We start from the raw sequence: 24,847 nt of genomic DNA on the forward strand, positions 1-24,847 counted from the left end.
ACAGAATGTGGCTTGGACTAAAAAAAAAAAAACAATCTCAGGTTTAGCTATCTTTTATTGCCTTTTTAGATAATCATTCACACAGTATTTATATGCAAGCATACTTGTTTGAGTGTGTACACACACACACACACACACACACACACACAGGTCAAACAAGGAGTATCCTCTTTCATATAAATAGTGAAATAAATACACATCTTGGAGAGCAAAACAGAAAATGTCTCTCATATCCCTCCTCTATTCCTGAATATGTGCAATATCTGAGCAGTTGAAACAATTTAGCTCTCTGATAAAACAATTACCCCAATATATAACAGTAACAATCTCAAACAGGTGCTTGAACCACCATGAAAGTGCTCCACTAAAAGGCTTGATGATGGCAGGCTGAGAGAAGACAGCATTTTAATGGCGTCTGCGGCGTTCTGATGTGAAAAGCCTGTTGGAGGGTAAGTGAACAGCACGCGCCCTGTGGAGCAGAGCGCTGGCCTGCTAAACACCTCCCCGCCTTGCTCACCATTGTCCTCGCCGTTAGCTGGCGCTAACGCTGATTGTCCGCCCTGCTTGTGCTGATGTGCCATTTCCCAGCCGGCTGGCACTGCTCCTGTGCTGACTTTGAAGGTGAGCCAGTGATAAGGGAGCCTGCTTTCTAGTGGTGCTGGAAGAGCAGTACCGTCCTGTTGAGCTTATGTTCCCTCGGGTTTTTGCGTTCTGATACATTCGCAGTGCTCATACGTTAGCAGAGTCGCATAAAGCTTATTCACTTAGTCATGGGAAAAGAAAAAAAAAATGCGAAAAAGACGCAGGCGTTTAATACTCAGGCAAATATTACAGTAGTTGAGTGAAAAATATGTTTTTCAAATTCGGGTCCTCCATTTGGTTCCTATGCAAAGTCACTGTGGCAATACACTCAAGTTTATTCCAAAGTGTCAGAATTCATCTGTGTCAAACCAAGCTTTCAATCAGATCTATATTTCCTGTCGAAAGTCCATTACAAGAAAAGAAGGGGAAAAAGACATAAAGTCCAGCAGACAAATTTGTAGCTGTCAGACACCATCTGCCTGGGATCAATGTCTTTAAATTGTCATCATAAATTGTGCAGAACACCAGAGGGGAGATATGACTGCAAAGTTTGTAGTAAGTGCTGTCACAGTGAATATATGCTGTGACATGTCAAATGGTTAGCATACACAAAAATTACAAAACTACAATTTCTGTAGCTTTCAAGCAAAACAAAACCATGAAATCAATGACAACCAACAAAAATGGGCCTTAGGTTGTTTTTTTTTCTTGTTGTTATTTTTGTTTGTTTTCAGGGTTTTTTATGTACCCCATCAAGAGTACTAACCATTTTAAATATAAATAGAGACCATGATTGGATTCAAATAAATAGGAGATGTGTACTGAAAAACATTCATTCATGTTCAGTCAGGGTTGTGGTGAAACCTGAACAAGTGCTGGGAACAGATCCTGGGCGTGACACCAGGTCATCACAGGGAAAAAAACAGAATAACTATGATTAAAAACAAATATACAACAATAAGGCATATCACCACACAGGGTCATTGTAAGATAAGGTTCATTAGTAATGTCGTTTCCCTGCCAAAGTCTCTTCAGAAAGCTTCATTTAGAACTTTGAATTCAAATCGTTATTCACAGCAAAATCCCCAGTGTTGAATGAACACCTCGAGTGTCCAATTGGACATGAATAAACACTGTATGTGTTAATTCAACACTGTGGATTTAACTGTGTTAAACACCTCATCCAGCCAAGACCTCTATATCCTTTAGAGATGCACCGAAATTTCCAAAAACCAAAAATGGCTCGATTTCACTCTGGAGTTATCACGGCTAGATTGGAGCTCCTATGTTCATTATTTGTGTTACGCCACGGCCAGCAGAGGGCACTGTGGCTCGGCTCCTGACGAGTCACGTGACATTGTTTTTGTTTGCTCGCGTCCGGATTGAGCATTTCATGGTAAGTGACTTTAATTTGCCCCAGGTGTCCATGCTTTGAGTTAATCATGTTCTTTATTTAAATGCCTGGGTGACTGAGTACTTTGCTCAGTATTATATTGTGTCTTTAGTTGATCCTGGTTAGTATTGTTTGGATCAGTAGTCTTAGTTGTTTTCCATGCCTTGAATGTTCTCGTTTCCCGGTGAAGACCGCGTTTACTTGAATCGTGAGTTTTGTGTCTAATAAAGACACAGACCTGCACCTGAATCTGCCTCCAGTCTACGTTTTGTAACAGAATACTGAGCCCAAAATGCGGAAGCAGCAGGTAGCCATGAGTGCTGCCGAAAAGGCCAGGATTTAGGCGCTTTACCGGTTGTCCCTGGAGAAGAGCAAACAGCTCGAAGAGGAAATTGCTCAGTGCAAAGCTGAGCTGCGTGCCGTGTCGTCCCTCGCACCATTTACCCCGTCCCTGCTGCCGAAGAGCGACGCCGTGCAACGCAGCCAGCAAAGTGACCTGAGCATCTGGGGCTTCCCACGGCAGGGGAACTGTACAGCGCCACGCAGCCAGCAGAGCGACCTGAGCATCTGGGGCTTCTCACTGCAGGGGAATTGCACCACGCTGCGCAGTCCTGAGGTGAAGGCTGGCCCAGAAACTTTTGGGGGGGCAACGAGGACAGCAAAGCTCCAGCCTGAGGCCTACAGGGAGGTCTCAGCTGTGGAGTTCCCATTTGAGGTCAACATGCCGAGCTCAGAGCGACAGCTTGAGGTGGCTGAGGAGGCTGTCCCACTGCCCTGCCCGGCTGAGAAGGTCGTCACGCTGCCCTGCACAGCCGAGGAAGCTGTCCTGCTGTCCAGCCGAATAGAGGAGGCTGTCCCGCTGCCCTGCACGGCTGAAGAAGCTGTCCTGCTGTCCAGCCCAGCCAAGGAGGCCATCCCGCTGCCCTGCACAGCTGAGGATGCCGCCCAGCCCTCCAGTCCTGCTGGGGACGCCGCCCAGCCCTCCAGTCCCGCTGGGGGTGGCACCCAGCATTCCAGTTCCAGAGCCGCCGGGGGCGGCACCCTGAATTCCAGAGCTGCCGGGGGTGGCGCCCTGCGTTCCAGAGCCGCCGGGGGCGGTGCCCCAACTTTCAATCCTGGTGGGGGTGCTGCTCCACGAGGCTGCCTCGCTTTCCATGGCAGCGAGAGACAGCTTGCACAGGGGCTCAGGACCCCCATTGGAGGGTGGTTCTTGGTCCTCCGGGAGGAGCACCCTTTGGAGGGGGGTTCTGTTATGCCGCGGCCAGCAGAGGGTACTGTGGCTCGGCTCCTGATGAGTCACGTGACATTGTTTTTGTTTGCTCGCGTCCGGATTGAGCATTTCGTAGTAAGTGACTTTAATTTGCCCCAGGTGTCCATGCTTTGAGTTAATCATGTTCTTTATTTAAATGCCTGGGTGACCAAGCACTTCGCTCAGTATTATATCGTGTCTTTAGTTGATCCTGGTTAGTATTGTTTGGATCAGTAGTCTCGTTTGTTTTCCATGCCTCGAATGTTCTCGTTTCCCGGTGAAGACCGCGTTTACTTTTTTATCGTGAGTTTTGTCTAATAAAGACGGTGACCTGCACCTGAATCCACCTCCAGTCTACGTTTCGTAACAATTTGACTGCTGTTTTGCATATCCTAAAAGTTAACAGTACATTATTTGGGTAATTGGAAAAAAATCTGTTACATTTGATTGTTACAGAACTGAATGAATAATAAACAACTGAATATTGGTTTTGTTTTGGTGTTAATTTCAATAAAAGTGATCATTTAATTTCTTTGTAGTTTTTCAGTTCCGATTCATTAAATGCATGAAATGAGAACTATTTTTTAAAAATGGGTTTTAAAAAAATTCGGTCTTTGGCCAAGTGTGTCCTGAATTTTGGGTTTTGGCCCAGAATTTCTTTTGGTGCATCACCAATTTTACAGATGGTCTGATGGTATACTAATTGGATTCTGATAAAAGGATTAAGTGTACCTCCCTATACATTAGGAAGTAGATTGTGCTCTAGAGGAAGTGAATGTATCGTAATCTTAGTGCTGGTAGCGGATGTGGGTCCTAATCAGAGGAGACACCACTCTTATCTCTCCAGATGCCAGTGTATGACACTGGAGCACGCCTATGTAATTAGCTATGTACCTTTAGTCTGAAAGGAAAGGTCATCTGCACAAATGAACTCCAGATAACACTTTCACTTTGTTTGCATGCATCTTAGGTTATCTGATGTGATGTTTGTGTAATCCTGGTGTTTAAGTACATATTCTCAGGATTTAATTGTTATGCAAAAATAATCACCTATAGGCCACGGAGATTTTCTGCCACATATTTTCATTTTTTTTTCTCAAACGCTTTCATTATTACTGTCCTATATATTGCCATACATATCGCCCATCCCTACCTGAGACAAATATAGCTGATGTGTTTAAATGTTCTCCTTTTTTTTTTTTTTTTTTTTTTAATCATAATTGTTTTAGATGAATTGATCATGTATGGTAGTAGCTATATTGCAATACATGAAAATACACATGTGAAAGGCAAGCAGATTGACCCTTTACAAAATGAGACTCCTGGTAACTGCACATCATTCCTGGTGTATTCTCCGACACTCCATGGTACTTTTCATTTTGCTGCATTACATCAGGAGCCCACAGTTAGTAGCAGATGGAAATAAGTCCACTCATTCCTGCCTTCCTCGCTCCAAATTTATCTCTCAGGGTAGAAACTACATGGCTGCTTGACGGAACGGCTGTTTAACATGCTGACTGCATGATAACTTCACTAAAGGTCAGATAACAATTTGGCATGATCATAAAAGCATAAACATTTTCCTCAATTGTGACATTAGCATTTTGTCTGTCCTCAAACTTCAACTTATGTGGATATGTTTTGTAGATGGGGCAAAGGTTACAACAATAATAGCTGTTCTTAAAGTAGACTGCATACTCTCAGTGGGGGGGGGGGGGGGGGGGGGATATTAACAACTAACAATCCTTCACTATTCAAAAAATCCTTGAGAGGGCATTTATAGAAACAAATAAAGAAGTAGAGAAGACAACTTATTATATTGAAGAAAGCCTTTTTTTCCAATTCACTAGATATTAAAAATATATGATCCTTATTATAAGATTGATTTTCCATTTTGAGTTCTTGCTGCTGCACGTATATATATATATATATATACACGCACACTGTATTGTTAAAAAAATAAATAAAAAAAGACAGTTGCAAAAAGGAAGCTTTTATCTGCACAAACAAGACTATTTGGGGTGAATTTGGAGCATGTGGGGGGCTGGTGACGTCATCGCACCATAACTCACTGTCTAATATTTTAAAAACGGAAGCAGCACAAACGAAACTTTTAGCGATACAAACCAGCACAAACAAATTGATCGATTTTCCATTTTGAGTTCTCGCTGCTGCATTTTTCTTTGCTGCTGCAACTCTAAGCTGATTCTGGTCATGAATCAGGTTGCAATATTTACCTTTCTGTCAAAATGGTGGTATAAATTATATTATTTCTTATATATAACTCCACAGATTATGAAGAAATGAAGGAAAAACAGTTTCTCACCCTGTGTTCACACAAAAAATCCTTTTTTTTTTCTTAAAGGGGTCATGACATGAGAAATCGAATTTTCCTTGATCTTTTGACATATATGAGGTCAATGTATGATTAAAACGTCTTGCAAGTTCCATAGCTTAACACGTATGTCCTCAGTATAAAAAGAGCATTCTTTTTATTTAACAAAGCTCCAACAACGGCACTTTCGGATGTGGTGGGATCTGTGATGTCACATGGGCAAACACATTTGCATATGACTGCCCCTACAGCAAGACATCTACACATACTTTTACATCATCACATAGTCGGCCCCGCCCACCAGCTCTCAGTCGCTGAAAACAGTTCCACACATGTTATGGTAGGGGGCGTTTATAATTAATTCATAGGCAAAGATGTTAGCCAATCATAGCAGTGAGTAGTTACATTGAAGTCTCAAAGGTAAAGGACACAAAAACTGATTGTTTTTTGTGGAAAAAAAACTTTACTAATATTATAATTACTCCTTAGAGAAGATAATAAAATAAAATGATGTCATGACCCCTTTAGCATCTTTGTGGGTAGTGGACACTATGAGTCAATGCTAACAGATGCATTCTGGGATGTGGAGTCAGCTGTATTACATTGATGCTGCCTTAAAGTGCATTTTATATACTTTTTATTAGGTTTAATAGGTACAGGCAAGATGAAATGAAGCAGTGAGCTGTATTTGTCCTGCGGGCCTTGAGTCTGACACTGTGGCCTAGACTGTGATGTGAGTGAAAGGAAGGAGAGAATAAAATCAGCGGTGCATGCATACCTGCCACAGTGACAATGCACTAGTCATTACAATTTGGACATAAATCAATAACAGTAAAGTCAAAACTCCACATGCCTATGCACAAAAAACCTTACAAGCAGGTACGAGTTTTGGGGTCTGCAAAAAAAGAGTGTGAGGAGTGCAGGGAAAGCTGTAGAACTGCCTAGAAAAAATTGAGACATGAGAAACTGTGGAGAGGAAGAACGCATGAGGAGAGGTTAAGCGCTCGAAGGGTAAATGCTGTGTCTCCAGCTGGATCACTTGACATTTAAAAAGAGGTTTGAAAATCCCGAAACATTGAATGCAACATTACATTAGTGTAAAGTGGGCTTGATGACAGCAGCATGACTCATCCATAAGTATCCTCCACTGCAAGACAAATATTTGGGCTTTAAGAGCCGACATAATTCTTGAGGTATACCAAGAGATTTAAAAGACAGTGACAGGACTCTTAGGTTAACTCCTTACAAATTTTTATGCTGTTTTATGTTGGTTTTTCAACCAGTCTGGGTTGTAAGTAATGGATAATTCACACCTCAATTTATCTTATCCAATCTACCTACTGGCAAGGTTTTGGGAGGTGGGATGAAATCAGAGAACCCACACAGAAAAGAACATGACAGTAACTTGAGCTCAAGCTTAAACCAGAGACATTGGAGCTGTGAGGCAGCAATACTACTGGCATATTTTTGGGAGATGGAAGGAAACCAGAGGACCTGATGAAAATCCATGTGGACATGGAGAAAATGCAAAACTCTACATAGATAGTAACCTGAGATCAGGTTGAACCAGGGACCTTGTTGTTGTGAGGTGTCAGTGCTACACGCTGCACCACTGTGCAGCCCCAAAGGACAGATATACAAGAAAAGTAATCCTCAGACTTCTCAGGTTAGGCAAATATTTGGCAAAAAAGGGACTGAAACAGTGAGTTATACACCAGCACCATGGAATCAGCAACAGATATGAATGGTATGGAAAGCCAAAAAGGGTTAATGAAGTAACCATCAGGGAGTAATGAGAATTGGGAATGTAATAAGGGTGTGGGCAAAATAGCCCCTCTGTAGGCTTTACATAATACCAAACTCCTCACAGTTTACCAAAGCTGAAATCTTCTCTACAAGCACTGAGAATTCAACGGACCTTGGACCACATATACAGGGGCATCATCCAGGACATGTCCACTACAATAACTAATGAAATTCTACTTTGTGTTTGATGTCTCTAAGGTCCATCATCCTTGCTGAAAATTTCAGTTTAGTCTAAGCAGATACTACCTGTACAAACACATAAATAAAAGAAATAAAACCTTTAAGCTAGGCAAAGTTCAAATATGGGGCATGGAGAGTAGTTCAGAAACACCACAAATTGGAAAGATATTATGCAGAAGAAAATAAGAGTGAGGAACACATACAAAAACAAAAGCAAAGTTCCAATTGTTTAGGCAAGGCAAAAACACGATTTTGCAATGAGGTGGGTGAAGCAAATAGCTTGAACCACACCAAAAATATGAGGTAGCAAGTGTTTTGTGCTCAGGGAATGTGAGCACGGAGAATGTCGTGTGGACATGACAAAGGCAACGGTCAGAATTAATACACTGAAACATTTCCCACAGACATCCACGATGATATCTGTCAATACTGGACAAACCCCTGCAGATCATTTAAACCAAGTTGTTCAACTTGCTCAAAACAGGCAAAATTTAAACAGGGATAAATATGAGGGTGAAAACATTATCAAAATGAATGCATCTTGTGGTGACATTTGGCCTGTAAATAGGGTTAAAGATAAGGGCTGGTTGTGTATCTAATATGTTAGGTATGTAGAAGTTGCTATGGTATGAATAAGGTATATTCATGGGAGTAAAATACTGGTCTCAGAATGATTGAACATTTGCAGCTACACAAATATTGGGTTGTGTACTGTAAGTATCAGTACTAGTTTAAGTACTGCTTCAATGTGGAATTCTCTATAATTATACAAGAATGTAATAGAACCATGTCAAAGTGTTGTGATGGTTCTACCTATAACAAAACCAAAATCCTTGAACAAAGTATCATGGACAGCATTGGAAAAGCTTTGAAACAGCACTGGAACAGCACTGCAAACAGGTTTCTAAAATATAAATGCATTTAAATTATTTCATTTGAAACTACCCTTCAACGAATATTAAAAATTCAGTGGGAAATAAGGATGTGAAAATTACCACAATCTACCACTGAGAGACTTTATCTTAATGAACTCACAGACGCCATCATGTCCCTCTCTTTGACTAATCACATTATCACAGACCACTCTATGGTAAATTGCCTCTATGGGTAATTGTCACCTCTTATCACCTTATCTCTCTATACAGTGCATTGCTATGAAATGATGATTAATGTTCAGCTGCAATAGCTACAGTTTTGATCCCAAATTATCAAAATTGTTAGCAGAGTAATTTAAAGGAATGTCAAATATCCTGGAAAGTCAGACCCACAAAGAGCATCAACATAAGGCTTTTGGTCTCCTCAACTGAAGTTTATCAATTTCAGGAAAACTAATATAAGCAGAGCTCATTACCATACTTCTCCCTGCAAGACAATTATGGCTGGCAAATTCTGGGGATATTTGGAAAAAAAATGTAGTAAAACAAAAGTCCCTTAGTAATTAGAGGGATTTACGACTTTCCACAATTGAAAAGCAACATGTATGCTTTACTTTAATTAGAAATGGCCCGTGCTTGTTTTTTTTTCCAGTACTGTATCAGTAATGCATGCCTGAGTTCTTCTTGTTTACTGCACAATATTGGAGTTTATCACCTTAACAATCACAGCAGTAGTTCAACTGTTCCCACTGTGCTGATGGTTATTGAAGTTTCCCAGAAGCATAAATTCTTTAGAGTGGTAGCTGAAGACACTTAGTGAAAACTTTGTGAAACCCCTGCTGTTCTGTATGCTATCACAACCTGTGCTCTCCCAGAGGCAATAATTGTCTGTTTTGCCTCCACTACAAGGCCTGTTATATTTTTGTTTAATTTATCCCAAAACACACAGATGCAAGAGAAAAGTACAACATGAAGCATACAGCATATTTTGCAGTAAAAGGTAAACATTTAATACATTTAAACATTTCATATAAAATGTATAAATATAAAAAAAAGGGGCAGGGGGGCACGGTAGCCTACTGGTTATCACGTTTGCCTCGTAGCTCCAGGGCTGGGGGCCGGAATCCCACCATCACCCTGTGTTTCCTCTGTATACTCCGGTTTCCTCCCCCAGTCCAAAAGACTGGCTAATTTCCATTTCCAAATCATCCGTAGGGTGTGAATGTGTGTGCAATTGTGCCCTACGATGGGTTGGCACCCTGTCCAGAGTGTCTCCCACCTTGTGCCCCGACATGCCCGAGTTAGGCTCCAAGCTCTTCCGTGATGCCGTGTAGTATAAATGGTATGGAAAATAGATGGATGGAAAAAAGAAGCGCTAAAAGAAGTTCTACCTTTTGCCTGATGTAATATTTAAAAGGCTACATAATGTCACATAAGTCTTCTACCTAGCAACAGAAAAAACAAAAGAAGTGGGCTCCAGGCTTTTCCCAAATGAAACACTATGCTGAAGAGATTTTTATGTGAAATCAAGGGGTTTTTTCATATTTTTTTCTACACTAAATGCACTTACATTGTATCTTTATCAACAAGGTCACCGCCATGCTTCAGGTTATTACTGATGGATAACCTCATATTAAATAACAGTAGATTTAATGAGACAGACATTAAGAATGATTCAGTTGAATGCCTTCCTGAACAAAATTTGTTCTTATACTGTATGCCCTTAAATGTTCATTTGCCAAGTAGCTGATGTAGAAAGGTTAAATGTTATCTGTTTTACCTTAATCAACAACATGGCTGGAAGCATGGCCGTTGCAATGGAGTGAAAGGAGTTGCATTGTGGGGGCAATTTTAGGGGCCTACAGCCCATGGGGTACCCACAAAATTCCAGTAGTCCATAGGTCCACAGACTCAAATGTTGTATGAATAATAAGCTAAGTCATACAATTTGAAGCACAATTTAAGCCAAACTACAAAATCATGTAATACTAACTGAATAAATTTCAATGTCCAAACCAAAAACCCCACTGTCCACTATCCATGGTTCGTGAAATTGAGAGCAATAAGCCTAATAACTGCGACTTGCCATGAAAATGTCTGGCAAAAAAATAACAGCAACAACCAAACAAAAAAACCAAACCATTAACAAACCAAGATAAAAACAAAACAAAAAAAATGCTAGGAAAACGGAGGATATGGAGGCAATGAACTATGTGTTATGTGGACAAAAACAATTCTTCAACGTTAACCAAGCTAAGCTATTTGAATTCCTGATAGCAGTGGCTAGGGAGAGGAGTGGTGGGGACCACCATAGGATCACCCACTCCTGACCATATAAGTGTTGTAGTAGTGATTGATCATTCTCAGCACAGTACACAGCAAAATCACCAGTATTGATTTAACACCCATAGTGTTCAATTCACATAGCATTGGACTCAAATAAACACTCTGGGTGTTAATTCAACACTAGGGATTTTACTGAGTAGTAACCCCAACATGGTAGTGGCATGGTATTGTGCCTGGCACTGGTATGACAGTATCAGGTGCAGGATTTCTTAACTCAATGTGACTGCTGGGATGAGATCAGTCAACCAAAAATATCCAACCAACAAAAGATCTCTGGCTAGAAACTGATCACCAGTGAAATTCTAAAGGATGATTAACACAAATTCTGCATGAAAAAAATAATCTATAGTCTCCAACAATACTAAAGAAGGTATGTTTAATAAAGTAGCCAGTAACAACAGCTTAAAACTCCAGCAACTCTGCTGCCCAAGCGCCACACACACTAACATATCATTGCTTATGTATGTATGTGTGTATATGTAAGTATAACAAAAAATGACAATGGTATTGTTGCTATGTGACAGGTAGTATGTTTTCTTTCTCAATAAAAATATTTTGGAAGGAAAAAAAAAATACAGACATCCCAAATGAATAAAAAACATTTCAAATAACACACACACAAAATAAATAAATTAATTAATAATAATAATAAATAAATAAAATAACATATTGCTATAACAACATCACCAGTCTGCTGAGAACGGTCCACCACTTGAATAATATCTGGTCAGTGGTGGTCCCTTGGTAGTGCGTTGATGAAGCAAGTAGATATTGGATAAAGATTTGTGCAGATTAACTGCACCTATGACTGCAATTATAATATAAGAATTCCTCTAATTTCTACAATAAAATACGGTGTTTAAACCAGTATAAAATTTGAAAATGTGTTTTACAATACAATACAGAATGGTATTCTTGGTAAATATTTGTGGTACCAGCAGGTTATACAGTATCAAATGACCTTACTGTATAGCTACTATAATGCTGCAGTCACTGTATTGTAATAACATAGTAAAATTTACAGCATCTTTAGGTTTACTGCAAATCTATGACCAAAAAGCATTGAAGCAAGAAAGGAGACTCATTTCTACTCTATTCTTGCAGTTATTGTTTGCTTAGATTTTACTATAACAGAATAGTTTCAATAATATCAGTAAATCAGGATAAGTTCAACAAGTTTAAAAGCTGGGTAAAGGTAGTGTACAGTAGACCTGACAAGAGACCTGTTAACCTAGCTAGATAACTAACATTCGCTAAAGCTACCTATATTTACTATAGCTAGTAAATAGATCATCTGCATTACAAATATAAACTTTTACCAGTTTTCAGTTGAAAAAGACTGAAAATGAGCTTGACTACAGTTAAATCTTGATTACAGTTAAAGCCCCTGCTGTCACAGAACATTATAAAATCTTGCTAGCAAAGTTAGCTACTTGGAAAAGCTACTTTAGTTAACTCTAGGGGTCGACCGATTGATCAGATTTGCAGATTAATCAATCAGAAATAAAAGTTCAGAAATATTTTACTTGTATTTTATGTTTTCCTTCAGTATCAGTTTTATCAGTTCATTCATTTTCTCAGTCGATCTCTAATTAATTCAATGCTTTAATAAATACATTTTGTTTAATAGGTTATTACGATGTATGTACCTTTTATATGCATCAAACATTCAAACATCACACTTTACAACTGCAGCAGTGATTTTTCTGATAAAATAATGTTAACAGTATATATCCCTGTACAAATACAGCTTTGCACTCTATAGTAAATGGTAAATCGTTATATAGCACTTTTATCCACAGAGCTTTACACTGTGTCTCATTCACCCATTCACACACACACACACCAATGGTAGCAGAGCTGCCATGCAAGGCACTAACTTGCTATTGGGAGCAACTTGGGGTTCAGTGTCTTGCCCAAGAACACTTCGGCATGTGGAGTCATGTGGGCCAGGAATCGAACTGCCAACCCTACGATTAGTGGACAACCCGCTCTACCACCTGATCCACAGCCGGCCCTATAGTACCATACAATAAACCATTACTGTAAACACATATTACAGTAACTACCTGGCAATTCTCCTTAAAGTGTAAATTTACTTGATACATTTTTCTGAGGTCTCCTGTGCCAAGAATATTATATGAATATATATATGCATAGTAAATATTTATGCCCATGTGCCAAAATTTGGAACAAGGAAACAAATCTCAAAACATTTTTCTTCACACATATATATTCCACAGAAGTAGGAAAGCATGAGGTAGTCCTTTTTAAAACTGAAAATTTATGGTGTGATTCACAATGACCACAGAGTCAGCAGCTGTGGTCACTGTTGCAACAGGATCCCCAGGTATAAAAGGTTAGAGGTCTGTGTTGTCCAGAGCTCTGTCCAGCTGTGGCCACCAGCCCAGAACACGTACATGAATCAGGTTTCTTATGTGTTGTGCCTTAGTGGTTATACAGAGATTGCCCCTGTTTCACTTATGTAGCTAGTCTACATGTTTTCTTCACATCAACACTTACTCTTGAACTAAACTAGAAATAAACAGAATTTGCATTGGCAGTGAAACATTTCTATAAAAAGAGCTTTGTAACTATCGTTGAAAATCAGTCACAGATACTTAACACAGGAATTTAAGAAAGCAAAACTGCCAACCACTTTGCCTCTTCACTAAGCATCCCAGCATGATGGTAATCAAAACACCCTTGTGAAACTATGAGAGTAAAGATGCATCATTCACTGTACTAAATGATCCACAGCACTCAACAATGGGACAAGAAACATAGACGAGAAAGACAGGAGATCCAACGCACATCTCTCAATGCACACAGGGAGGACATCTCCTATACATCTACAAGGGATCTTTTATTTCTTGGGCTGCTGCTCTTCACAACTGACCTTGTGTCATATCTACAGGAATAATTGGTGATTTAGAAATTGACAAGGGATTCACGAGCCATCGCTGGCCAAGCGTACGTTAGTTATGGGCTCTCTGGAATGCGGGTCTAGGTTGAACAAGTATAAGACTTCTGCTTAAAAAAAAAAAAAAAAAAAAAAAAAGGGTTGTCCAGTCATGTGCAACACATCCAGACTTCTAAAGATTAATAGCATTTGAAAGCGATCAGAAATACAAAATAATGCATAATCTAATGAGCAGAACGATTAGTACAGCTGAAAAGAAATTACCTACTTCCAAAACATAGAAACCTAAATGCAGCTAGTGATGTATAGGTATATACATAACAAATATTGAATATGGACTTGAGGAGTGAGCCGCTTAAGGCATCAAACGAATTATCTCTTGACCCAAACACCCAAGCTTAGCCAATTCACAGATTCTCAATGAGACAATGACATATTTCCAACGTAGCTGCCAGGTGACATCATACATACTTTTTAAACCTTCCAGGTCACTATACAAATAGATAAGCACCCTGTAGCAGTTTAATGTCAGTGTGACTAATTTGACCAAAGGTATCTCAACCTGAAAACTGAGTCGATTTCACTGTCCAGTGGAACATCAACTGTTCTAGAAAAGTGTACATCGCTAGGCATTTCTACATTTAATCATTGAGATACACTCTACACTGTTAACACCATATACTGAAATAGAGTTTTGATTGTTTTACTAATTCTGACCAATAGATATATACACCATATGGCAAAACTTTTATCGACACCTGACCTTAACACACTGCTTTTTGAACATCCTATTTAGTCCCACCTTTACAGGTATCATAACCTACTCTTTTGGAAAGACTTTCCACTATTTTTTTTGGAGTCAACGTTTCAATTTATCCCAAAGGTGTTCAGTAGGGTTGAGGTCAGGGTTCTGTGCGGGACATTGAGCTCTTCCTCTCCAACTTTGGCAAGTCATGTCTTTATGGACCTCGCTTTGTGTCCAGGAGAACTGTCAGGCTGGAACAGGTTTGGGCCTCTTAGTTCCAGTGAAGGGAAATTTCAATGCTACAGCATACAAAGACATCCTATAAAATTGTGTACTTTAAAACATTGTGGCAACAGTTTAGGGAAGAACCACATATGGGTGTGCCTCCAACTTTCAGGATTCTTTTAACTTCAACTCCAACTGCTAATATAATAATAATATACAGATGGTGCATGTAAGTATGCTGCTTAAAATTCCAGCACCACCAATGTAAATTGCGTTCCCACATCCCTGCAAAAGATAATGATCTATCATTAACCATAGATAATAATCTGATCAGATATATTTTGTCTGATCTAGTCTCACATATATAGCTATAGCACTTAGGGATCTACAAACCAAAAACAATGGGTAGGAATTAAGAGCAAGAAGGATTTTGTTGCATTTTATTAGATGAAGTCATGCACAGACACTATGCCTGCTAACCACTGATCTCTGAATCTTGAGTCCTGCTGATTTTGCAGTGTGGGACAGAGAGATGAATCATTTAGTAATAAGACTTTGAGAAACGCTGTGAGATAAGCATCCATGCCATGCTACCTCACAGCTGCAATAGTTAACCAGAGGCTACACTCGTACCTGCGTAACTGGGATGCAGTTTTTGTGGCTCACTGGAAGGCTGGCTTCACACACTTAGCAGCATACTTATTGATGGCTGATGCCTACTATCCAAATGAAACCCTTCGGGACAGTTAGTGAGTGACATCCTTGCATTTATCATACTGGTGAATATGAATCTGTCAAACTTGAAACTACACCCCATGGCCTTCTCCATCACTGATATGGATTTTTAGTTGCAGCAGATTTAACAAGGGCATCTCATACTCATGCAAGCACCTCACTCCAAGTGCATGTCCTAGGTTCATCATTCTTGTCTTTTTTTTTATTCTTGTCCCATTTAATACATAAATACTTTTTTCTGTAAATGCTTTGTGCAATATAAGCTGTTTCAGATAAACACCAGTTCAGACATAAGCACACATACCAGCCAAACAATCAGTCTTTGTCAGGGATTGATTACTGACCAGGTCTACTGGGCTAGGAGACCTGGCTACAAGGGGGGGCTCTTGAAAAGCTTAGATTTGAAGTGAATGGATTATGAGAGTGCCATGAATTGGTGTGTGTGTGTGTGTGTGTGTGTGTGTGTGTGTGTGTGTGTGCGACAGGGGCCCTGTGTAAGTTAATGCCCACATGCTGTTAACTTCATTTCAACCTATATGTTGCTCTGTGATCTGAAGAAAATGCTGTAGTAGAGAAGCTATGGTTCCATTGAATCACTAAAGATCTTGTAACAAGCCAAAACTGTTAGTGATGCATACTTGGTAAATCCCCAAACATTCACGTAAGGCCCAGCTATTTAGAGAGGTTAGATTGATCATTTTGCTTAGATTGATTCTACTCACAAAGGATTAAAAAAAAAGTGATACAAGTGGTAGAAACAGTGGGAACAACAAGCACGGCTCTGCTGGGAACACGCAAATCTCAAAGTCCTCCTTTACACATTGTATTCAAATCATTATTTAGCAGTTTTTATGTAGTACTCACAGGTAAATGGTAACAGGAAGCATGCAGTAAATTTATTTTGCTGGCAGTGTTCAATTTCCCACCAGACCTACTACCATGCTAAGTGCAGCATGCCATTTATCAATTGACAGAAAATGCAAAACACTTGTACACCAACTGGAGTGCACATACATATACACCATTGTAGACACAAATTTATTGCCATGCTGGCCTATGATTCACACATACGAACACAAATGTACATTCCCTCCGAGTAGCACAGCAGCATTTGAAAATTGTTAGCCTGCAGACATCTGGGGACTCTAATAGCCCTGCTCTGCACCTGGCTCAAACAGCCTGCTTGGCTCATGCAGATTAAAAACCTTCTTTCATACAATAAGTAAATGCAATCACACACACACACACACACACACACACACACACACACACACACACACGTGCAGCCAATATCATCATATGTCCACAGTACAACGCACCAAGCACTGTCCCTCTTGCTTGCTATTAATTAGTACCCTTGGGGCTCTTCGCCAGCAGGTCAGTAGTCTATGCTCAACATAGTGTAGACACATCACCCTCCTATTTACTGATCTGTAGTCAGCCACATTATTTGAGGCATGGTGGAAGAAATTACGAGGACAGAAGGAAAAACTGGTTCTAGGTCTGTTGTTATTAGGGAATTTAGGGGATTAGGGCAGCAAATGGAAATATGTTGGAATACCAGTGTTACATATGTAAAAAAAAAAAAAAAAAATCACACATAACAGATCATTCTGTTATACGAAAGTAATGCACTCTTTTTGACCAATAGGATTGAAGAATTCAATCGTGTTGTGGTATAAAATGAAATAAATAATCTATTCTGCCACTGTGTACCCATGAGCATTGATAACTATCTAGACCAGCACACAATGGCAGATATCTAGCAATCACACTGACAAAGCTATGAAGTTATTGATCTAAGTATGATTTTGTGTTAAAGCTTCATGCTGAACATAACTATTTATACTGCCAATGTAGAGTATTAAACTTTAGTCGCAATAAATAGCAAATATGCAAGACAAGGTAGGAAGCTAATGCTTTTGTCTTGTGGTTTGTTCTGTTATACTTTGTTCTGTAACTACTTTAAGAATTCAGATTTCATTTTGATTATGTCACAGCATCAACATTTCTTGAAAAAGGAAAAAAAAAACTGTTAGAGGAATCCATGACACGTACGATTAAAGTTCAGATATCCAAAAGGGAATGTCCCTTTCATTATTTTTGGTATTAAAAAAAAAATCTTTAAAAATGTTTATTGATCTCACAGCAGGAGATACATTGTATGATGCATGACAGCTCCTTGTGATACTAGAAGATGCCAGAGGTTTATAGTGCAAGTTCATATCATGAATATCAGCTATTCTTCAATATAAAAAGCATGATCTCATCCTTTATTTTACACAAAATGTTCACACATTTGGAAATTGCTGTGGTATTAATAAGTAAAATAAAATAAATAAAACAACCTCTACGCTGAATATTTTCCAATAAAAGCATGCCCTATCATGTTTTACTCCTTACTGCATAAGGCATCCTTGAATTGTTCATTTGCAATTGAAACATCTCAAGTATCTAGGGGGAAAAAAAAACTGATTTTACACAAGATGGCTGTGGGGTACAACTCTGTTGCTATTCTGGCTTTAAAAAAAGACTGTTACTATGAACTCTATGTATTCCAACATCAACCCAAAGCTACTGTAAGTAGAAGAAGCCTTTATTTGTCACATATACATTACAGCACAGCGAAATTCTTTTCTTCGCATATCCCAGCTTGTTAAGAAGTTCAGGGTCAGCAATGGAGCAGAGAGGTGTTAAGGGCCTTGCTCAAGGGCCCAACAATGGCAGCCTGGCAGTGCTGGGGCTTGAACCCCCGCCCTTTTGAGTAACAACCCAGAGACTTAACCGTTGAGCCACCACTGCCCTTTGTAAGTAGTATGTGCATCACCCTTAACTGTAAATATGAACCCATTTTGAGAACACTCATCAAGTCATCTTCTAACTCCCAACATACAGTGAGGGAAAGAAGTATTTGATCCCCTGCTGATTTTGCACGTTTGCCCACTGACAAAGAAATGATCAGTCTATAACTTTAATGGTAGTTGTATTTGAACAGTGAGAGACAGAATAACAACAAGAAAATCCAGAAAAACGCATGTCAAAAATGTTATAAATTGATTTGCATTTTAATGAGGGAAATATGTATTTGACCCCCTCTCAATCAGAAAGATTTCTGGCTCGCAGGTGTCTTTTATACAGGTAACGAGCTGAGATTAGGAGCACACTCTTAAAGGGAGTTCTCCTAATCTCAGCTCGTTACCTGTATAAAAGACACCTGTCCACAGAAGCAATCAATCAATCAGATTCCAAACTCTTAACCATGGCCAAGACCAAAGAGCTCTCCAAGGATGTCAGGGACAAGATTGTAGACCTACACAAGTCTGGAATGGGATACAAGACCATTGCCAAGCAGCTTGGCGAGAAGGTGACAACAGTTGGTGCGATTATTCGCAAATGGAAGAAACACAAAAGAACTGTCAATCTCCCTCGGCCTGGGGCTCCATGCAAGATCTCACCTCGTGGAGTTGCAATGATCATGAGAACAGTGAGGAATCAGCCCAGAAGTACACGGGAGGATCTTGTCAATGATCTCAAGGCAGCTGGGACCATAGTCACCAAGAAAACAATTGGTAACACACTACGCCGTGAAGGACTGAAATCCTGCAGCACGCGCAAGGTCCGCTGCTCAAGAAAGCACATATACATGCCCATCTGAAGTTTGCCAATGAACATCTGAATGATTCAGAGGACAACTGGGTGAAAGTGTTGTGGTCATATGAGACCAAAATGGAGCTCTTTGGCATCAACTTAACTCGCCATGTTTGGAGGAGGAGGAATGCTGCCTATGACCCCAAGAACACCATCCCCACCGTCAAACAAGGAGGTGGAAACATTATGCTTTGGGGGTGTTTTTCTGCTAAGGGGACAGGACAACTTCACCGCATCAAAGGGACGATGGACGGGGCCATGTACCCTCAAATCTTGGGTGAGAACCTCCTTCCCTCAGCCAGGGCATTGAAAATGGGTCGTGGATGGGTATTCCAGCATGACAATGACCCAAAACACACGGCCAAGGCAACAAAGGAGTGGCTCAAGAAGAAGCACATTAAGGTCCTGGAGTGGCCTAGCCAGTCTCCAGACCTTAATCCCATAGAAAATCTGTGGAGAGAGCTGAAGGTTCGAGTTACCAAACATCAGCCTCGAAACCTTAATGACTTGGAGAAGATCTGCAAAGAGGAGTGGGACAAAATCCCTCCTGAGATGTGTGCAAACCTGGTGGCCAACTACAAGAAACGTCTGACCTCTGTGATTGCCAACAAGGGTTTTGCCAGCAAGTACTAAGTCATGTTTTGCAGAGGGGTCAAACACATATTTCCCTCATTAAAATGCAAATCAATTTATATAATTTTTGACGTGCGTTTTTCTGGATTTTCTTGTTGTTATTCTGTCTCTCACTGTTCAAATACAACTACCATTAAAATTATAGAATGATCATTTCTTTGTCAGTGGGCAAACGTACAAAATCAGCAGGGGATCAAATACTTCTTTCCCTCACTGTACTAAAGAATGTGACATACAAGAGTTTTTTTTTTTTTATCTAAAACATGTGTTTCTGTGGTTAGAAAATTCCAGTGTTTTAAGTTTGCCTAAATTTTAACGTTGACAAAAGCTAAAAATCTAGAAAAACCTCTGGGTTTTAAAATGTATCTGCATTAGTGTAGACACGGCCTTGTAATATATTATGACAGAGCTGTTCAAGAAGGACTTGGCATTCATACTGCAAATGGTTTAATTGCATCCTATGTCCTCTACTGCTGCCTGGTCTAAGCTATAGATTAGTAGTATTGTTCTGAGAGATCTGCTTTTTACAGAGCGTACAGCTTTTCCTTGAGGTAACTGCACTTAGGCTCAAATCAGCACTAATGTAATTCTGAAAAGCAGCTTATTTTGATATGTCAGTTGAACATCAATAAGACAAGAAGCCTTACTTGTCACATATACATTATAGTACAGTGAAATTCTTTCTTCACAGATCTCAGCTTGTTAGGAAATTGGGGGTGAGACATGATTGCCCAACAGTGTCAGCTTGGCATTGGTGGGCAATGAACCCCTGGACCTTCTGATTAGTAACCCAGTGCCTTTAACCATTAACCCCCTACTGCCCTGATGTAGAAAACTGCCCTTTGTGTTGTTAGGAGAAGCTATGAGATTAGAAACTATGAGATTAGAAGCTATGAGATTAGAAGCTATGCGTGAAAACCATGTGAAATGTTTAATTCCAAACAGAAACTGTATGCTTCTTAACTACATTTATAGATGCAAAAAAAAAAAAAAAAAAAAAAAAACATATCATGTACGGTTTATGAAATTGCATTCTCCTCAGGGTTAAATTTCTGACATCTTGAAGTGTCAAGCCTGAAAATCAGTTTTCATAATGGTGCTCTATCAGTACTGTTGTTTTAGCCTTCTCTGGCAATAATAAGTGTTAACTCTAATGGGGATGGTCAGCACGGTACACTTAGGATTCTTCTTTCTTTTTTTTTTTTCTTTTTTTTTTTGCAGTTGGTACCTTTCATTCAAAGTGATGCCCTATCTGTGTCTTTTCAGCTAACTTGTTTTCAGCATACAGAGCTGGAAATCAGATTAAATAAGGAAGATGCTGCTGGGTAAACAGGCCCACTTAATTCTGGTCATTACACTTAATCGCTCTGTCTCAAAGCTACTCGCTCCTGCTGTTTTAGGAAAGACTGTGGGTATCTTCACTCTCTCTCTCACAAACACACACACACACACACACACACACACACACACACACACTCACTCTCTCTCTCTCTCACACACACACACTCTCACACACTCACTCACTCACTCACTGACTCTCACTCTCTCTCTCTCTCTCTCTCTCTCTCTCTCTCACACACACACACACACACACACACACACACACACACGATGAGCACAAAGTCAGACAGTGACTCTACTCGGGATCTCGTCATACCGCCACCGCGTGACGGCTTTTTATCACGCAGCTGGACTGCAGCTGTTAGATTTAGGATGGCATCTCCTACTGTGGACGGATGACCAACTAACATCTTACTCATATCCACCGATCCTTAATGCCACCATTATACCCCCAGCTACAAAGGCAAAGTGAAAAGGAAGCCCTTGTCCATAAACGCACACAGTGACGCTATAGTACTGATAGCAGGTGAGTTGGTGTCTAGTCGTGCGTGGGCTCTGTGCGGATTTGATGACGCAGTCGTTTTTGACGCTATTCTTCCCGACCAGTTGGCACGCGCTCTAAAGAATTAGACTCCGGTGCTAATTAAAATGCCCGGTGCTAACGAGCGTGATGTACACCGCGCACAAACGGTACCCAGGGGTCTTACTTCCAGGAGCTGAAAGGATGCAACAACCTTAGAACAAATCTGATTTCCAAATCACACTAACAACTTCAAGTTTCTATTAATCCGGAGAGACCGGACAGCGCAGACGCAGACCATGCACTCCTAATCAGGCATGTATTAAAAAGAGTGCACATTTACACACATACAGTGCGTATACAGCGGTGGGCTTTACATGTGTCTGAGCGCGCAACAGTTCCGCCGGAGAAATCACAGCCCATCAGTATGCATTGGAGAGAAGAAGAAGAAGAAGAAAAAAAAACAGTGTAGGGTTTAGAATAATTATAGACTTGGCATGAGATATATCATTTGCTCTGTAATAGAGATGATTTGAGCCTCTTTGATATTTTCCTCCCCATGCGCTTACATTGGCGATGAGGAGCAGCACCCCGGTTCACCGACTGCCTGTCAATGAGACCCGCCGTTTTCTCCAGACATTTACTAATTCGTAGCACATCGGGTCAGATTCTGTCCTAAAAGGTTATTTTGTAGCACTTTTCACATGAGAAAAATGAGGAGGGGGAAAAAACGCGCAATATGATGCATGACATCTCAGGGAATGTGCTTAATCTATATAAATAACATTAAAGAAATTATTCCTCATATTCGCCTAAATTGTGAGTGATATTGCGTCCCTTCTGTCCCTGATTTGAGCGGTATAAGGGGCTCACGCGCTGGCCTGAGCATGCAGCAGGAATATTTATCAGCGCCTGCGTTATGGAGAGCACCGACTGCGCTCGCGCTGACTTCCCTCAAACACACGCACAGCGCCCGGTGCACGGAGAAAACTAAAGCCGAGAGCGTTCAAACCCAGAAAAGCCCGAAAGGACTCACCCTGCACACACGCGACCGTGGTAAAAAACACAAGGCTCCAAATAAGCGCTCCCGGTTTAATCCTCATTTTCCTCGCTCGGGAGAAGTCCGCTCGAGTACATTTAATACATCCTGGTGTCTCGAAGGCGGTGAGGACGTCCGTTGCTCTCGCGCCGCGTCCCAGTGCGTCATTGGTTCTCATATTCACATGAAGCTGGCTCTCGTGTCGGTGTGCGCTCGCGTGCTCTCTCCGTGGCTCGGCCGGAAGCGCAGTGAGTCGCTCGCGTTGCGGTCCGCGCGCGCGTCGCAGCTCCGAGTGAACGGCGGCGGCGGGGTGGCGCGGCAACCTCGAGCAGGACTCAACCATCTCACCGAAAAACAGAGGGGCAAGAGAAAGCCGCTGAGCCGTGAGCTCGCCCACAGGAGCGCGGCCAGATTTCCACCTCAGACACTTGTTTTTCTCGAGATACAAGATCAGCTTAAGATAAAAACAAAAAACAAAAAAACAATTAATTAAGTAAGACTGTAAGCCATGTTAACGCTTTACACAGAGAAAAGAAAACAATTAAAGCCTAAAATAAACTGCTAATATGATAAACGAATTCAAATAAATAAAGACATGCAGTTTTATTTATTTATTTTTTTTTTTAAAAATTAATGAATTAGTTTTGAAACTAAATCCCAATTCATGAGTGAATGCATGCACTGTAGACCTTTACTGATGTTACTTTTGCGTAAGGTTACAGAAAATCCACCAGCAGTGTTTAGGTCTGATTCATGAGTTAATTAATCACTGTATTAAGCTCATTTAACACTGTAGGTGCAGCACTGGGGTTATACTGGGCCTTTGGGCTCACTGATGGAGCATCAGGACTTTGTTTATGATCCTGTCAACGTGTAATACATTAAATATTCACTGGTTTAAATAAGAAAACTGAGTTGAGTGTTTACATTGTTTCTTTCATTTATTTACCTGCACTCTAAAAACAACACAAATTGGGTTATTTTTAGCCCAAGGGCTGTGTAAATATAGGACAGAACACATTTTGGGTTAAATTAACCCAGTAAAGGGGTTGTTTTTCAACTCAAAGGACAGTTAAATTAAAAAAACAAAAAACAAAAAAACGCTGGGTTCATTTTATTTCATAAATGGGTTAATATTTTCAGGATTATTTTTACCTTTTGAAAATGTCAAATATACCACATTATAAACAAATATGTCAACATGGTATCTTCTTTATTTATACACAAGATTCAGAAATGTAATACTAGCGCTGCTAAAGTGGAGTTTATATATAGACTTTGAAGTAAATCACTGAAATAAGTCATATATTTAAGACGAAAACGTCAGATTTTGATCAAAGGAGACGTTTAAAACATCCAAAAAACTGAGCAACCAACTAACGATCCAATGGTCGTTACAAACAAGTGATCCAAAGCTAACGAAGATAGCAGAGCATTTAATGTCATGTAAACTGGACTGTTATCACACATTTGGACTTTTTCTAATGTACAGTAATAGTTTTATGGATAAATATATTGATACGAACCTTCGCTCAATCATGTGTTCATTTTTAACACACCTGTGTGTACCTTTAGCACCTCACTGCCATTTTTTTTTTTTTTTTGCATAACCTAATTAAGTCAACCAACATTACAGAGATAGCAGAAAACATTACAACCTACTGTAACCCCAACCTTTCTTTTTGTCACATTAACCTTGTGAAGAACATTTGGCCTCGACATTACTGAGTTAGCTAAGTTCCATTAATCACTGATTGTCTGCACCTGTTACCCAGCATTAACATTCACCAAATACATGAAGAAACTAGGGATGTCACGAGAACCGATACTTCGGTACCACGTCGGTACCAACATTCTTTAAAACGTGACGGTACTTGTTTTTCTGCAGTAGTGTAGGTACAGTCAGTAATGAAGGTACGGAGGTTGCAGTTCTTCCGGAACTGTTGGGGGCAGTAAATACACGTAAGTGTTTTAGTTGGTCCACAAGTGGTAAAGAAGAAGAAGAACGCCATCAAGCACACGAGAAAAACTACAGAAGATGGAGATAAATTTAGCTCTGCTCCCCACTCGTTGAGAGGAAAGGTGGTAAGAGTTAAATATGGAAATACTTTGCATTCGAGGCAGATGAGAGCAGACATATAATTGATGCTCTGAAGCCGGTGTGCACCTGATACTATCGTTCATTTCAAACAAAGCGAGGAACCACCTGGAATTTGGCGAAGCACCTGAAAGACGATCCCTATATTATGTTTGCCACCATGCATCGCCATTC

The 24,847-nt window shown here is 40.2% G+C and overlaps 1 protein-coding gene across 2 annotated transcripts in view; it reads right to left on the minus strand.

Annotated features, from left to right (window-relative positions):
• The window catches only part of csmd3b (CUB and Sushi multiple domains 3b), a 489,673-nt gene extending 466,744 nt beyond the window's left edge, over nt 1-22,929 (minus strand). For both annotated transcript variants that reach the window (XM_047150624.2, XM_047150623.2), the window contains exon 1: nt 22,573-22,929. In XM_047150624.2, the coding sequence (XP_047006580.2) occupies nt 22,573-22,918 (346 nt within the window). In that variant the 5' untranslated portion in view covers nt 22,919-22,929. The remainder of the gene's footprint in view (nt 1-22,572) is intronic.
• Nucleotides 22,930-24,847: the final 1,918 nt, after the last annotated feature.

The sequence above is a fragment of the Ictalurus punctatus genome, chromosome 24, assembly GCF_001660625.3.
Source record: "Ictalurus punctatus breed USDA103 chromosome 24, Coco_2.0, whole genome shotgun sequence".
NCBI lineage: Eukaryota > Metazoa > Chordata > Actinopteri > Siluriformes > Ictaluridae > Ictalurus > Ictalurus punctatus.